Source organism: Cucurbita maxima, unplaced genomic scaffold (genome assembly GCF_002738345.1).
Source record: "Cucurbita maxima cultivar Rimu unplaced genomic scaffold, Cmax_1.0 Cma_Scf00004, whole genome shotgun sequence".
In the NCBI taxonomy this organism is placed as follows: Eukaryota; Viridiplantae; Streptophyta; class Magnoliopsida; order Cucurbitales; family Cucurbitaceae; genus Cucurbita; species Cucurbita maxima.
In genome coordinates, this window is record NW_019272020.1 from 873,829 (window position 1) to 889,609 (window position 15,781).

Below are 15,781 nucleotides of genomic sequence, written 5' to 3' on the forward strand. Positions count from 1 at the left end.
AGCAGACACAGGAAAGAATGAATATGTGAAGAACAAATAGATTCGTGTTCAATTTAAAGAAGGGAAGAGAGATTCTTAGAACACAATAATAACTACAGGTTTTTGCAATTGAAAGTCGGCCATGTTGAAACCACCCTGGAACTGGGAACAAAACTCAATAACCAACTACATTTTAACCCTGCTTTTCTTCAGCCACATATAGAATTAGATACCCGCTTGTTCCTAACTAAAGATACACAATTTGGCCTCTACTACTCTCCCTCTTCTAGCAGCTTTCTGCTAAGTCAAACTCTGGCTTCCTTCAATATACTACCAAACATATACAACAACTTGAGGTATCATCGGAACTAAGATTGAGGGATGGGTGGAATTTGGCTGGCCAGAACAAGGCAACATTTCGAGGAAGAGTTTGGTATATAGTCCCCCCCGACCTGCAAGTCTCAGAGTATAGTGATGTAAATGACCCCAGTTTAATACAGGCGGAGTTGAACTTAGAGTTTGTCAGTAGGCTTTGCACCACGCATGAACAAGAAGAATCCAACTGCACATACGCCTATATTTACGACACTGCTAGATGCAAATTAAGACCCATTTGTCGTTTCACTTGATCAGGTATCAACTTGTTGACGAGCTCTGGAGAAGCCCCCGACAGCTGCAACAGAAATCTCAATTATCAATCACCTGTTTAATGGAATAAAATAGTAATGGACGAGAAACCTAGTAAACTGCTAGTCATCCACAACAATTTATTGATTGGAATAGCATAATTTCAGTTATTTTCAATCGTTATGAATGCAGATGCATAGCACGATGCAGTTGAATTCAATATGGACCTTCATGTACTCCCTAAAACAGGCACAACTAAACCATTTAGAATGTTTTTCTTAATCGCAAATAGAACTATATGCCTTCGATGCTCAAAAGACACATGCAATAAAATGCCTAAATTACAGTTGTATACAAGTCAAGAAAATAGGATAGGAAATTTTCATAGAAAGATGGTGAAATGGTAAACAGACCTCTTGTTTGAAGTTAAAGAGGGGTGGAAATGGACGACCATTTGGGAGGCGGGCATTGGGTTCTCGAAGTTCGGCAAAGAAAGGATGCGTGCAAGCTTCCAGCTGCATGGAGAAAGAGATACTCTCAAGAAGAGAAAAATAAACCATAGTTGCAGAGAAAGCCAAATAAATGTGTAGTTCATACACTAGGACAAAAAATGAACTACTTTTACATTCGGTCAAGAATCAACAAAGATTAAGTTCTAGCATGGAAAGGTCCGACTGTTCAAAAGAAGTGCACAGATGATGTCACATAGCTATATAGACAGACACTGGAGCATATTGAACTTACTGCGGTGCAGCGAAGACTGGGCGAATACTGAAGCAATCGAGAAGCCAGATCTATTGCCTCGGGAGGCATTCGTTTGTGGAAAACCTGATCAATAACATAAAGCATGTAAGAGAAAAATCTCAACTTCCCGTAGAGAAAGCTCAAAAGTAACAAGATCAAGGGAGATATGAGGCCCCAGGATCATCTTGAATTTGTTACTGACCTTGTGCCATGGGTGAGCTTTTATCTGTGGAAACCTATAGTCTGTATAACTTGGATTCATACATCGAATTTCTTCACGAGTTGGTGTACCAAGAACCTAAAAGATAACCATCGCAAAGTAGGTAAGTTGTACACAATTTGGAAATGGTAATGAACTAATAATATCAATAGTACCTTTATGATCTCTACGAGTTGGTCCACTGCATTTTCTCCAGGAAACAAAGGCTACAGAAACATAAATATCATTAAACTGGTTATGATAAAGTTCAAGTCAAAGAAATATTGAAAATGCTTACCTGTCCCAAAAGCAGCTCTGCAAGGACACAACCAGCAGACCAAATATCTATGGAGGTTGTGTACTCTGTAGCTCCAAAGATGAGTTCTGGTGCCCTATAGAAGCGCGAACATATGTATGAAACGTTGGCTTCACCTTTCATCTGGAGCACACGGATAAGAGTACACAGAATAAGAATCAACGCAGAAAAGGGGCCAAGGAAAATATAGCATTTGCTACTTAACCATGGTGATTCACTGCTGGTTTTGTTAATCAAATAGACCGCATGGAAGGATTTGTAAAAGTGATTGTCTACTGTTTATCTAAGAAACAAGTTTCGGAAGCCAATGCCCCAATTCAAAGAATTGATGAACTCTTATGATAAGCAAAAGTCACATATGGACAGGAAACCTACACCCCACACACCCGAGAGATTGCTCCAATTGGTCCTGGTATGTTTGTTTGGAGTTCTCACTTATAAGCATGGAAAAACCTTGCAAGATTTGTAAGTGCAACGTCCAATGTAACAAGGCAGTCTTGAATCTTAAATGACAACAGCAAATATGCTTTCTAAAGGAAAATAGGAACTTTAAACTAACGAAGTAAATAGCAAGTTTCAATGTACACGATGGAAGTGTCAAAAACAAAATAAGTGAAAGAAAAATTTATCAACGTACAAGCATTTTAGCGCTTCCAAAATCGCATATTTTAACTTGGTGAGTAAGGGGATCCACCTGCAGAAAGCAAACAGGCATTAGGGAATTATCAAACACAAGGATAGGCCTCTACAAATTGTTGTTTTCAACAAAAAATTATTTCAACTTCCATATCCACTTTCAAACCATCAAAGAACAATACCAAAATATTTTGAGGCTTCAAATCTCGGTGGCAAACTCCAGGAACCGTGTGGATATAGGCCAGGCCCCTAAAAACCTGGAAAAAAACAACAGTTTCCATGAGAAAAGAAAAGTGTGTTGATCAACAAATTGAAATTATATAGGAGAATTATCTATACCTGGTACATGTATAATTTGACATAGATGATTGGCATCCTTTGATTTGCATTACTGTAATGCTTCAATACCCGAAACATGGTTTCGGGAACATATTCCATAACCAAGTTGAGAAAAAGCTCGTCTTTTGTAGTAGTGGAAAAGAAACAATGCTTTAAGGAAATGACATTTGGATGATCCATCACACGCATTAACTGTAGTTCACGGTTCTTATATCTTCTGTCCTGCAAAACCTTCTTTATAGCCACATTTTCACCCGTTTCCAAGCATTTGGCCTGACAAAGAGGACATGTATGCATCATATATTACTTGATCAAAGACAATATCAAAAGAATCGAAGTGCTAGAGGAGTAAAATTTAGAATACCTTGAAAACAATACCAAATGATCCAGTTCCAACAACACGTTCTGCCATGTAACTTATGGTCTACAGAACCGAGAAAAGACAGAAGTATCATAAGTTTGTGTAGAAACATAAATACTGGCCAACAACATGAAATCTCTAAGTCTCTATGTTTTATAACATACACAAGAGGAAAATAGAATGTAAGAGAAACGGGATTGACGTGAATGTTAACCTGTTTGGGCTCCCCATTCTTGCCTCCAATAGTCGTTGATATTATGTGACCAGTAACTGGGTCATTTCCATCAATGACAGGGGCTGATATTTCCTGCAAAGTATATATTGTGTTACGAGGTTGGAAGGAATCGATTGGAAAATTGAAACTGAAACGTTGGTTGTTTAGAGTGGAGGGATCACGTAAAAGATAACCAATGTTAGAATAGAAACTATGTTTAACTCACTAATAAACAACTATCACAAAGAAGCCCTAACATCCACAGCAAGAGATTTTTTTTCTTTTTTAAATGAATAGAAGAACAAAGAATGGAAAGATCAACAAACAGAGATCCCTAATAAGTGCCAAAAAGAGAGGGGGGTAGGAAAAGAAATCGAAGGAAAGAAGTTGCTGAAACCAAATAAAATAAGAACTGAAATGCATGGACCTGTGGAGGACAATCTTCACTAAAAAATAATTAGAAAATAATTTCAGATAGGCTTGAGCTATATAGCTCGAGCAAGTTATTTAAGATTAATCAAATATCAAACAAAGGGTAACAAATGCGATCCAGAAATTAAATTAGTTCACGTATCATAAAAAAATAAATATATGTACAAGTTTAATCGATGGAGTTAACATAGATGCATCAGCTTAGTTAAACCCAAAAAGATGGCCACAGAAATTAAATAATAAAATCTCGAGTACTGGAAAGAGATCAAGAGCTAAAAATTACACATGATCAGAAGCTCTCAGAAACTGTACAGAAATTGAAGCAAATACAGCCAAGAAACTCTTCAGAAACAGAATCATCTAAATCACAGATCGAGGCAGAGAAGAATAAGTAAGGTATTTCCGATCCTCTTCTCACAATGCGGAACGAGATCACCGTCCTGGCTGCGAACAAAACGCAAGAACAGAACAGGAGAGACGAAACGAGAGGAAGCTGCAACACTTCAGGCAATGTTCTTACGTACACATATTCCCCGACGAATCTCGCAGCGCAACATTCAAATCCAGGAAAGAAAGAAAGAAAGAAAGAAAGAAGAAGAAATTAAAGAAGAAAAGAAAAAAAGATACGTACCTTAACGTCGGCCATAGCCGAATGGGAGAGAAGGAAGGAAAGGGAAGGTAGTGGTTGGTTGAGTTGGCGATTAAAAAGAAGAGGAAGAAAGGGATTGCAGTGATGAGAAGGGAGAAGAAAGAGAAAGGTGACAGAAAAACAAGGCCATGTGATTCCAGCACTCTGTCTTCTTGGTCTCTCTTCTTTGCTTCTTCTTTTTCACTGTATCAGAGAGAGAGAGAGAGGGAGATGACGGAAATAACCTTCTGAATTACGAAGACTGGCTGCCGACGTCTATATGACTAAAATGCCCCCAGCTTCCAATAATTTCTCCACCTGCTGTGTTTCTCCTTCTGTCCTAATTATTGCTCTTTCTAAGTGGACATCATAAAATATCAATTTTGCTGATTCTCTTTCCTTTTTCCTTTTCTTTTATTCATAAATATACATGGGCCCATGTGAAAATCTGTAAATTTCATAATTAATCATAATTTGTTTATTAATTCCCTAAATTAAATTCTATTTTCCAAACGTAATATTATGATTATTGAGCTTAAACCCCAGCCCCTTCACCCTTCTTCCTCACCAACCGCTTGGTCCACAGTTACCCTCTTCTTTAATCATTTCCTTATAATGTAAAGGGATTAATTTTCGTCCCCGCCAGAGTCCACCGTCAATAGATAGGGTCTGTTTTACACTATGAGATAAGAAAAAGAATGGTCGAGTCTAAGCGTGTGAGGTTGGGAAGGAAAGGGGATTTTGGAATTAGGAGCGAGCAGTGGTGGCAGTGGGGCTAAAGTAAGTTTGTGAATTTCAAGGGAAAGCCTTGACCATGCATCAGATAAAAGATTTCACCACATGCCGCCCTTCAAATTCCATCCAAATTCCCTTCCTTTTAAGCACTTTATGGGCGGCTGCAAAAAAGCTTCGCCTCTGGCGTGCTCACTCTCCTAATCTTCTTACTTTCTTCACATCCATCACTTGTACTCAAATCTACTCGTTTGCGCTGGCGCACCCTGTCGCTCAGACCGCCACTTAGGGCACAATCCTCCACTCAACGGCCCACCCAACATCTACACTTGGACGTGTCTGTGGGCGGTAAGGCCCATGAAGAACGAAACCCCAACTCGACCCAACAGGCTAACTTCAAACCCGCCCACCAACATTTTAAGCCTATTTAAGTTCAAGGCATTTTAAATTTAATATGTATTTTAGGAAACCTTATATCTTCCTTATCCAAAGTGCATTCTTTGTAATAAATATGTTGTTTTATTTCGAATTCAGCCAACTAGCATCCATCTGTCGTGGTTTTAAGTCAAGGTGATCAAATTTAAATTCAAAATAACCGACATAATTCCTAACATTGTTGACTTTACTTCTTTAAATACAAGAGCGATATTAAAATTGTCAAAATGTACTTATAATATACATATCCACGTGGCATTCCTATCATTCATCTTATTAATTTGTTGCAACAATAAGCTGATGAGTGGTTATTAATTATTTAATTCAAACTATATTTGTCGCAATCAATTTCTTGATTGAAGAAATACAAGTCAATGCTTGCGTGGAGTTTGCTAGAACATTCCTACTTGGAGGAGACATAGTTAGGTTAATAATGCTACCAACAAAAAATAATTAAAACGGAACTATTCTTCACAATGATACGATATTATCCACTTTACTTTTTGTTTCTTCAACAATGAAAATGTATTTCTTATTTATAAACTGATGACCATCTCTCAGTTAGTCAATATGAGATTTATCTTCCAATAATTATTAACAATTTTCTCCTTGAACAAAATACATCATAAAGTATTTTCTAATGGAAACTTGACTCTTTCTCTTGAGTCCTCAAACAAAATACAAATTTTGTTCGACGTTTGAGTCACTTATTTGAAGATTCTATAGACATGGCTAACCATTTTTATAATTAATATTTTACTATTTTGTAAACTATGGGTGAAATTAATGTCCTAAAAACAGGAGAGGTGCCCCCTGGAGGCGTGGAAAGATCATTTTGTTATCTACTCACGGTCACGTGTCACCGCAGTTTGGCGTAATGAGAAGATTGGGGAGGTGCGTACACATAGCATGCAAACTAATCTTGCGTGTCAACGAATCACACACCGTCCATCAGGCTTACTCACCGCATCCTTTCCACCTTATTCGCTGAGGGAGGGGAGGGCGTTGGCAGGTATGATGCGAGCAGCATTACCAGATTTAAATTGGGCAGGCGTGGGCCACAACGAAACCCTGTCTTGGCCACACAATAACGTTTTACTGTTTCCTCGGCCCAACTCCTATCATTCGGCTGGTTTCAGATTAGATAGAAGCTCCAAAGTTAATTACAGAAACTTTCAATCATTCTCCTCAAACTGCCCGCACCTTTTGAGCCTTCCAAAATCCAACGATTTCTAGCATTGAATCCAGTAATAGTCTTCAAAAACAGATCGCTCCATGTTCGAGATTGAATTTGCAGATCAAATATGGCGTATTCCTAACTATATACCAAGAATTTTTGAGAATATAATACTCCGGACGTGGTGTAACTCGCTTCACAGACACTTTCCAGGAATACGTGGCGATGAAGAGGGCAAAGGAAGCTATAAAATAATGGTATATACCCTTCGATGCCATTGTTAGCCTTCGTGTATTTAAACCCGCCCTCTCCTCCTCTCTCTCTTTATTTCATCTATCTCCCCAAAATTGGAAGAAAAATAAAGCTTATCTTTCACAATCACGCCTCCTCTGAAACCCCAATTACGGCAAAATTCATCCCAAATTTGCTCCCGTATAGTTTAATTGCAGAGAACTAGGCTCCCAATCAACCCCACAATTCTCCTCCCCCGCCGCCTCTGCTGCATTTTCCCCATTTCCCTCAATTCTGTGTTCATCGATGGCCGATCGGCCGGACTCTGACAAGAAGTCCGAAAGCACCAGGAAGGACATGCCGGCTCTTCTTTTGGGGCGGTACGAGATCGGGAAGCTCCTTGGCCATGGCACCTTTGCAAAGGTCTATCATGCCCGAAACATCAAATCCGACGAAGGTGTCGCCATTAAAGTCATCGATAAGGAGAAGATTCTCAAGGGCGGACTAATCGCCCACATCAAGCGCGAGATCTCAATCCTCCGCCGGGTTCGACATCCCAACATTGTGCAACTTTTCGAGGTTATGGCCACCAAGACCAAGATCTACTTCGTTATGGAATACGTCCGTGGCGGCGAGCTCTTCAAGAAGGTCTCCAAGGGCCGATTGAAGGAAGAGGTCGCCCGAAAGTATTTTCAGCAATTAATTTCCGCCGTTTCCTTTTGCCACGCGCGTGGTGTTTACCATCGCGACCTTAAGCCGGAGAATTTATTGCTCGATGAAAATGGGGATCTCAAGGTCTCCGATTTTGGCCTAAGCGCCGTCTCCGATCAAATTCGACAAGATGGGTTGTTTCATACTTTCTGTGGTACACCGGCGTATGTTGCTCCGGAGGTATTGGCCCGCAAAGGGTATGAGGCCGCTAAGGTCGATATTTGGTCATGTGGGGTTATTCTGTTTGTTCTGATGGCAGGCTATTTGCCCTTCCACGACCAAAACATCATGGCAATGTATAAGAAGATATACAAGGGGGAGTTCCGGTGTCCGAGATGGTTCTCGCCGGAGCTAGTTCGACTCCTGTCTCGTCTTTTGGATACAAATCTGGAAACCCGTTTCACAATTCCAGAAATCATGGAGAATCGATGGTTCAAAAAGAGGTATAAGCATATAAAATTCTACATCGAAGATGATAAGGTGTGCAACGTGGAGGACGACACCCAAGATGTGGATTCCTTGTCGGATCAATCTCAATCGGAATCGGATTCCGAATTCATTGAGACGAGAAGAAAGATGGGTTCACTCCCAAGACCGGCGAGTTTGAATGCATTCGATATAATATCATTTTCCCCGGGATTTGATCTTTCCGGGCTGTTCGAGGATGGAGGGGAGGAGGCAAGATTCGTGTCCAGTGCTCCAGTGTCGAAGATTATATCGAAGCTGGAAGATATCGCAAAATTGGTGAGTTTTAGCGTGAGGAAGAAGGACTGCAGGGTTAGCTTAGAGGGCACACGGGAAGGCGTCAAAGGGCCATTGACGATCGCGGCGGAGGTGTTCGAGTTGACGACGAAACTGGTGATGGTGGAGGTGAAGAGGAAAGGGGGCGATAAAACAGAGTACGAAGAGTTCTGTAATAAGGAATTGAAACCGGCATTGTTGAATCTGAAGGAGGAGCCGGGAGCAGGTGCTCCATCACACATACCTTCAGATTCTGAATGAACCAACAACCATGGAGAGATATTCATTCAGACAGATAGAGAGAAAGGGCATGGCTACCTCAAATAATAATTGTTCTTATTGATGTGCGTGAGATAACTCACGCAATCTCTTGGACTATTAGAGCTGCTTATACACACACTAATTCCTTACTTAGGAGGTAGCCTTATGCTCTTCGACATTAATATATATTTGCATCAAATTCAAAATAAAATTCCAAATTCGTATATAGTTTTGAACACATAATTTTAAAATACATGATTACTTGGCTGTATTTTTAATCATCACATATTTCAACACCCAAATAATTATTTCTTGTTTTACTCTTTTCTCTCCCCACTTTAATTAAATACAATTATTAATAATATAGTTTCTATTATTATTATTATTATTATTTTGATTTCAGATTTCTAATTGGTGGTCAATAATAATTACAAAAAAAAAAAAAAACAAATTGGTGGGTTCGCTTGTGTCTATCATTGGATCACTGAACAAAGACTGGTTTGGGGACTTTGGTTTGAGCAGCTTTCTTTTGTTTTCTTTATTAATAAAAATGTTTCGTCACAAAACGTGGCATTCCTAACAGAATAAATAAACACCATGCGACGCAGCCGTATTCCACGGTTGAAACCTCGCCGATTGCGGCAACCGGTGGCTCCTCGCCGTCCTTCCTCAGGTTTGTCTCCAACTCATCCTCCCTACTCTTCTCTTTTGGGATTGTTTCATCTTTTCCAAGCTCTGTTCTTTCTGTCTGTCTTTGTTTCTTTGAAATCTGATATTCTGGATGTTGAAGGGACTGATGAAGTCCCTTCCTCTTCTCTTTGGGTGCTTCATCAGTTTCTCTCACTCGGTTGTTCTGCCTTTCTGAAAACCTGGATTTCTATCTAGGGTTCTGGTTTCAATGCATCCTTCTTTTTTTTTTTTTTTATTCCCGCCACAATGTACCAAAAACCCGCGATCCTTTTTTTATTTTTTATTTTTTCCTCTCTCTATTTAATTTGTTTGTATAATATTCAATTCGAACTGTGACGCTCGTTTTAGTGTAGAAATTTCATGATCTCAAAACGTTCTCTGTAATTTCTGATAGTGATGAGCTTATTTTCGATTTATTGATGGGCAAATGAGAGCTGGGGTTCACATATCCTTTTTACTTCTCGGTCATTTGTGTCTACTCTTGATCGCCATTGAACTTATAATAAAAGTAAAGATATTTTTTTCTAGCGAGAAAATTATTTGGTGTGTTGTGCATTTCTATAATATATCCAATGGCTGCTGCAGAAAGATGGGGAGGTTTGATTACTTACCAAAATGATAGAACTACTCTTTGGATTGATGTATAAACTGAGTATGGAATTTACAGTGTAGTAGTACTATTCTGGGTTGGAGGAGTCTAGAGTCTCTTAAAATTCTCTATCCTTGATTGAAATTCAAATTCCGGTGACAGATAAGGTTCTGACTCTGCTTGAGCGGTCCATTAACAAAAACATCTTGTATACACTCCTGAAAGTATGCCCATAGTTCAAAAATTGTACGATGCTTGCAAGGCATCATTTTCTACCAGTGTTCCGGTGTCAGAAGAGGCTCTGCAGAAGGTCATTACTCTCTTAGGTGTGTGCAAATAAGTAATTCGCTTATTTTCTTGATAAGTCTTTTTCGTACAAAATTTCACTCAATAAGCTGTTTTTTTAGGATGCATCGCGTATCTTTATGAGTTTGTACAATTCTGTTTCAGATGAACTGAAGCCATCTAATGTGGGTCTCGAACGAGAGTCGCAGTTAGCTCGTGGTTGGAAAGGTTCACTGAATGTTACTAATGGGAAGAAAGGTCGAAAGGGCGCACACCAATATCCACCAACTATACAATATCTACACTTGCATGAATGTGATAGATTCTCGGTAAATGATCGCATTGATATGTTAACTTCTGGTTATTCCCCACCCCCTGCTCCATTAGTGCCATCTCTCGAAGGAACTATTTCTCGTTGTGTGCAGATCGGAATCTTTTGCATGCCTCCAGGTTCTATCATTCCACTTCATAATCATCCTGGAATGACTGTATTGAGCAAGCTTCTATATGGTGCATTACATGTACGATCATATGATTGGCTTGATCTGCCTGAGTTCATAGATCTGTCTCAAGGTATTTCTTTCTCATCCATGGAACCCACCTCAAGCTTGATAGAAGCCCAGTTCTAGTTTTTTGTGAGATCAGAAAATTAAGAATTTATTAGTGCTTATGTAATGAATTGTGAAGCAGTGCTATTATTATTGATTTTTTGATTAGAGACAATTTCATTGATAATTGAAATTTACGATGTTTATAAAGGACCTTCCCAATTTACCATGAGTGAATGTATAACTATAGAAGTAGAAATATTAGACGGTTTACACCTAGATATAGCTTGGTAAATAACATTGTCGAAGAATTTTGTATAAGTCTCGTGTCTTTTTTGCAAGTATTCTTTGATTTCTTTCTTTCCAAATATTCCAAAAGAAAGTCATGATGAGGTTTGTCCATAGTAGGGCTTTTGCATTCTTGAAAGTGTGGTACGTTAAGGCCATGTCCAATAGATCTTTTACCTCCCTTGGAAATGTGAGATGTCATTCGAATATATTGGGAATTGTTGTCCAGAAATTCTGAGTGTATATGCATTGCATAAATAAATAGTTTTGTGATTTGTTTTCTTTTTTTTTTTTCTTTTTTTTTTTTGTTTTTGCATAATGGACACCAATTTGGAAATAGAGTTATGTAGGCTATTGTTTTTTTTTAAAGATTTTCACTTGTGCTAATGGCTTTATGCATATTTCTCAAATGAAGAATTTCACCTTTTTTAGGTGATGAACTTTCCATACTGTCTTTCCTAGCGCTATTTCCCAAGTAGTAGCTTGTCTTAGCATTTATAATGCAATTGTACTTTTCAATTCAATACGGTCCTATCTGGCATTATTAGTTCTCTGTTTTGACTGTTTACTTCATTTGTGAAAAGTTGATACTAACGTTTTCCTTTAATCCCCTGGATGACAATGATGCTTTCCTTTCTGAAAACAAACGTTTTTGGAAATGGCAGACGGCAATATCCACCAACTATAAAATATCTACACTTGCATGAATGTCACAGATTTTCAGCTGGCGAGGTTCCTCTAGTCCACGGATCATTGTGGATCTGTTTCTAGAGGCGTTACTTGCTCCTGAAAAGCTACTCTCATGATCATGCAACTATTTTAAAACGAGTGCCCCCATCAATATTAGACTTTGTGTATAGTGAATACTCTCAGGTTCAAAAGAATGGGATCGAGTAGCTTGTAGGTGAAATGTCGGCTGCTGGGCTCATCCTGCTTAGTTGGGGTCTGTTTCCAACAGTCATAATAGTTCAAATGGAGGGTCTGTTTCCAACAGAGTCTTAATAGTTAAAAAGAAGCGTCTATTTCTAACAGTCTTATTAGTTAAAAGGAGCTTATGGCTATTTTGATGGGGGTACAGAAGTGGAGATCTTACCTTTTTTTGGCTAGAACATTCATAATTCATTCCTACGAGAAAAGCTCACATGACTGGTTGTTGCAGTAATTAGTCAGAATGGAACATCAAAGGTGGCTTAGTAATTTTGGTGAGTAAGGATCTATGTGTTGAATGATCTCAAGTTTCAAGAAAGAGCGTAAGAAATCATGAATAGCGATCTGATAATAACATAAGGGGTGTGAAATTGAAGTTGGGAATTTTGGTCTACTTGAAGAACTTTGGTCTACTGAACTTCAATAGAAATCACCGGTAGTTATATGAAAGGAAAAGTTTACTCCTGTTATTACAACCCGAACTGATTACTCAAAAACAGTCGGTAAGGTGTCTTATCACTTGGTTTTTCTCTGCCTTCCACCATGAATATCCACCATGCTTTTCACGTGTCCTAGCAGAAATTGTAAGAAGGATCCACTTTCTGTCTTGTGACCTCAACTCAGGGCTAGCTACCTTCGAGCTTGACACCCTTTAGCAATTCTGGGAGAGTGCATTTCGGCTAAAAGACCCTGATGGAGCTGCAAGTTTTTGTTTAGCGCCAAGGCTAGTTAGTAGAGGAAGTTTAGTGGGAACCTTATATATCATCATAGCACAACGCTTTCCATCTTTTTACCCTGAGGACAAGGTAAAAGCTTGGGCAGGAAGTAATTTTAGGAGACATATCCTCCCATACGTTTTATGTATGGTAGGAGGGAGGCATGAGGTAAAGTGCATAAAGCGAGTTGTTAAAGGGAATATTTGGTGATTTGGGAGGGTGAAGGGTAGCTACTCAGACATCCCGAATATATATCCTTCCATACATTTTATGTATGGTAGAATTTCATGCAATTGTCTGCATTGTTTATCGTAATTGTTTTTGCTCTAAACATCTGCCCTGGGAAGAAAGAAAGAAATTGCTTGAGTTGAATCTTTTCCTCATTCCGTGAATAGCATTTGATGTAGTGATATATTTGAAATGATCCATTTTTGGGACGAATGTGAAACCGTTATTTTTTCCGGGCTTGGTTATTTTGTTCACTTTCCTTTCTTTGAGTAAAAGTTTCAGTATAAAATTTTATTTGAGTTGTATCCTCAGCCAGACCTGCAAAACTAGTTAGGGACTGTGAGATGATTGCACCTTGTGGAACTACAATTCTTTATCCAGATCGAGGTGGCAACATTCATCATTTCAAAGCCATAACTCCCTGCGCAATCTTCGACATTCTTTCACCGCCTTACTCGTCTGCAGATGGGCGACACTGCTCTTATTTCCGGAGGTCACCTAGGCGAGAGATTTCAGGTATCGTTTGTTTCCTCTGGATTTCTTTCTTGCTTCTACTTCTACACTGCTCTTATCTCCGCTCTCTTCCAATTCAAAGGTCTTGACCAACTGTGTGGAACTGAAACCGGTCCCTCAGAAGTTACTTGGTTGGACGAGATTCAGCCACCTGAAAACTTCGTGGTCCGGCGGGGCCTGTACAAAGGCCCCATTATTAGACAATGGAGTTAATACTGTAGAGCATCATTTAGTGGGATTGGCTCGAAAAATCAACGAACCATCCAGTTAAACTACACCAGCGATTCTTAACTGGTTCAATAATTGTATGTTAAGAATACTGAGGAGGGAGTCTTCTTCGATGTAATTGAATTGTATAATTGAAAGTTAAGAAAAAGACTGAATAATAAATGAAAAATGTCTGTGGTAGAAGATTGTAACGCTGGATTTGACTTTGATATCAATCAATTAATGTGATTAAATTTGAATTGCACTCAGCCTAATGCATAATAATAAAGATTGGAGTAGCGGTAGGGTAGGTAGGATTAGGAGTTAACAGTAGCTTGGATGAATAATGATATGCCATCTTTACTGTGAAGGAAGAAGAACAGCTCTATCTATCTGTATCATCTGAAAACAAAACTATATCTTTACATTTATGGTAAAGATTCAATAAAATCCAGATTTAAAAGCCATCCCATTTCATAGGGTACAGTTGCATATCCTTTTCATACCAAACTTGGGAAAACTTCCAGCCTTGTGTACCCAAAATTTTACGGTGAAACAGAGAATGAGGGGCTCTGGTTCTTATCCGGGATTTGAAGTGAAAGCAGAGCATTCAATTCTTTTAGATTCTGTTCTTATTTTTTTCTTCCGGAGATCAACTCTTCCAATTAAAATAAGCTTACTCGGATACAATAACAACCCCCAATTTTAACTTTCTATCTTGCTTATTTGTGTAGTTTTTGTAACAAGAGAGGGTTTGTGTTCATTAAAGATTTGAAATTTCACCGACATTCAACAAGAAATATAGTTGAATAAACGAATAAAGAATGTGAATTAAACTCGACGAAAGCTTTATGTCAATCTTTCTCTTAATAATGAAAAGATTCGAAAATCTCTTACTATTAGACATATTTTAAAAACTTTGGAGAGAAGTCCGGAAGGAAAAGCTCTAAAATGACAATATCTGCTAACGGCTTACCAATAGTACAAATGAATCAGTCAAATGGGAACCATGCTCCTTCTTCACTGAAAGTGAAAAAACTGGAAAATGGAAAATCTCAAAGCATATAAAGAACATAAGAACACAAATAATTTCTTCACTGAAAGTGAAAAAACTGGAAAATCTCAAAGCATATGAAGAACATAAGAACACAAATAATTTCTTCACTGAAAGTGAAAAAAACTGGAAAATGGAAAATCTCAAAGCATATGAAGAACATAAGAACACAAATAATTAGGTGACCAAATAATTCAAACTTAACACACCGTTATTCCTAAGAATAGAATCATTCCAATGTGCTTTATCTGAGTTAAATAAAATCATGAATCAACCAAGCTCTCAGTAATTTCGTAGATCATAGGAATTGACATTCCTTGAACCTGTAAAAGAATAGCAAGTTTTAGGCGTCCACTTTTGAGGTAGATTAGTATCCTAATTAAGCACTCCATTGGAAATTATTCAGCCAATTAACCTACCTATTATGATATATGCCCACAAGCTCTTAAACCCATTATAACTTTGCCACTTTCTAACCAAACAACTTACATGATACACAAATAATAGAAACCAGTAATTAAATAACACCTCCTGATGTTCCACATGAATTTTGATGCATTTTCTCAGCCAAAAAGTAGAACCCACATGCTACCTACAATTCATCTCACAAACCCACGCACTAGCAATTCTCATAGATATATATGTGTGTGTGATAGCATTATGGTACTCACAGAGTAGCATAAATAATGCGAATTTGCAGAATTATGCAAGGAATAGTTGCAGCTTGTTAGTGGGAAGAATTAATTTAGGGATTTCGCCCCCTCCAATTATTGGCATAGAAACAGGTGCATATAATAATTAGTCAATCGGGTAGGTAATGAAGGGGCCATGTTTGCCTGTCTAACTGTTCAACTCACTCGTGTGGATGAGATAATACCTCGTTTATATTAGATTAGACTAGAGTACGTAATATAATTGTGCTTTAGTTCGTCAAAGGTAGATGGAACAAGCCAGTAAAGTTAGTGTGTGAGAT

General features: G+C 38.5%; 3 protein-coding genes across 4 annotated transcripts; 2 read left to right on the plus strand and 1 right to left on the minus strand.

The window, feature by feature from the left end:
* Positions 1–18: 18 nt before the first annotated feature.
* On the minus strand, positions 19–4,693 carry LOC111478590 (shaggy-related protein kinase eta). Of its 2 annotated transcripts, none has more exons than XM_023122948.1 (12): positions 4,479–4,693; positions 3,416–3,508; positions 3,205–3,264; positions 2,841–3,113; positions 2,684–2,758; positions 2,503–2,559; positions 1,848–1,988; positions 1,726–1,776; positions 1,553–1,648; positions 1,351–1,434; positions 1,020–1,121; positions 19–652 (listed from the first exon to the last, which is right to left on the minus strand). In XM_023122948.1, the coding sequence occupies exons 1-12, from the start codon at positions 4,491–4,493 to the stop codon at positions 560–562; spliced, it is 1,140 nt and encodes a 379-aa protein (XP_022978716.1). In that variant the 5' UTR covers positions 4,494–4,693; the 3' UTR covers positions 19–559. The 2 variants fall into 2 exon arrangements, with proteins under 2 accessions (XP_022978716.1, XP_022978718.1); XM_023122950.1 differs by lacking the exon at positions 4,479–4,693 and adding an exon at positions 4,131–4,450.
* A 1,866-nt stretch (positions 4,694–6,559) lies between these two features.
* On the plus strand, positions 6,560–8,987 carry LOC111478576 (CBL-interacting serine/threonine-protein kinase 12-like). Its single transcript, XM_023122924.1, has one exon. It carries the CDS (start codon positions 7,357–7,359, stop codon positions 8,761–8,763), a length of 1,407 nt encoding a protein of 468 aa, XP_022978692.1. The 5' UTR covers positions 6,560–7,356; the 3' UTR covers positions 8,764–8,987.
* Positions 8,988–9,349: 362 nt separating this feature from the next.
* On the plus strand, positions 9,350–13,970 carry LOC111478613 (plant cysteine oxidase 4-like). The gene is made up of 6 exons (XM_023122981.1): positions 9,350–9,436; positions 10,205–10,368; positions 10,493–10,656; positions 10,753–10,900; positions 13,347–13,550; positions 13,630–13,970. The coding sequence occupies exons 2-6, from the start codon at positions 10,269–10,271 to the stop codon at positions 13,758–13,760; spliced, it is 747 nt and encodes a 248-aa protein (XP_022978749.1). The 5' UTR covers positions 9,350–9,436; positions 10,205–10,268; the 3' UTR covers positions 13,761–13,970.
* Positions 13,971–15,781: the final 1,811 nt, after the last annotated feature.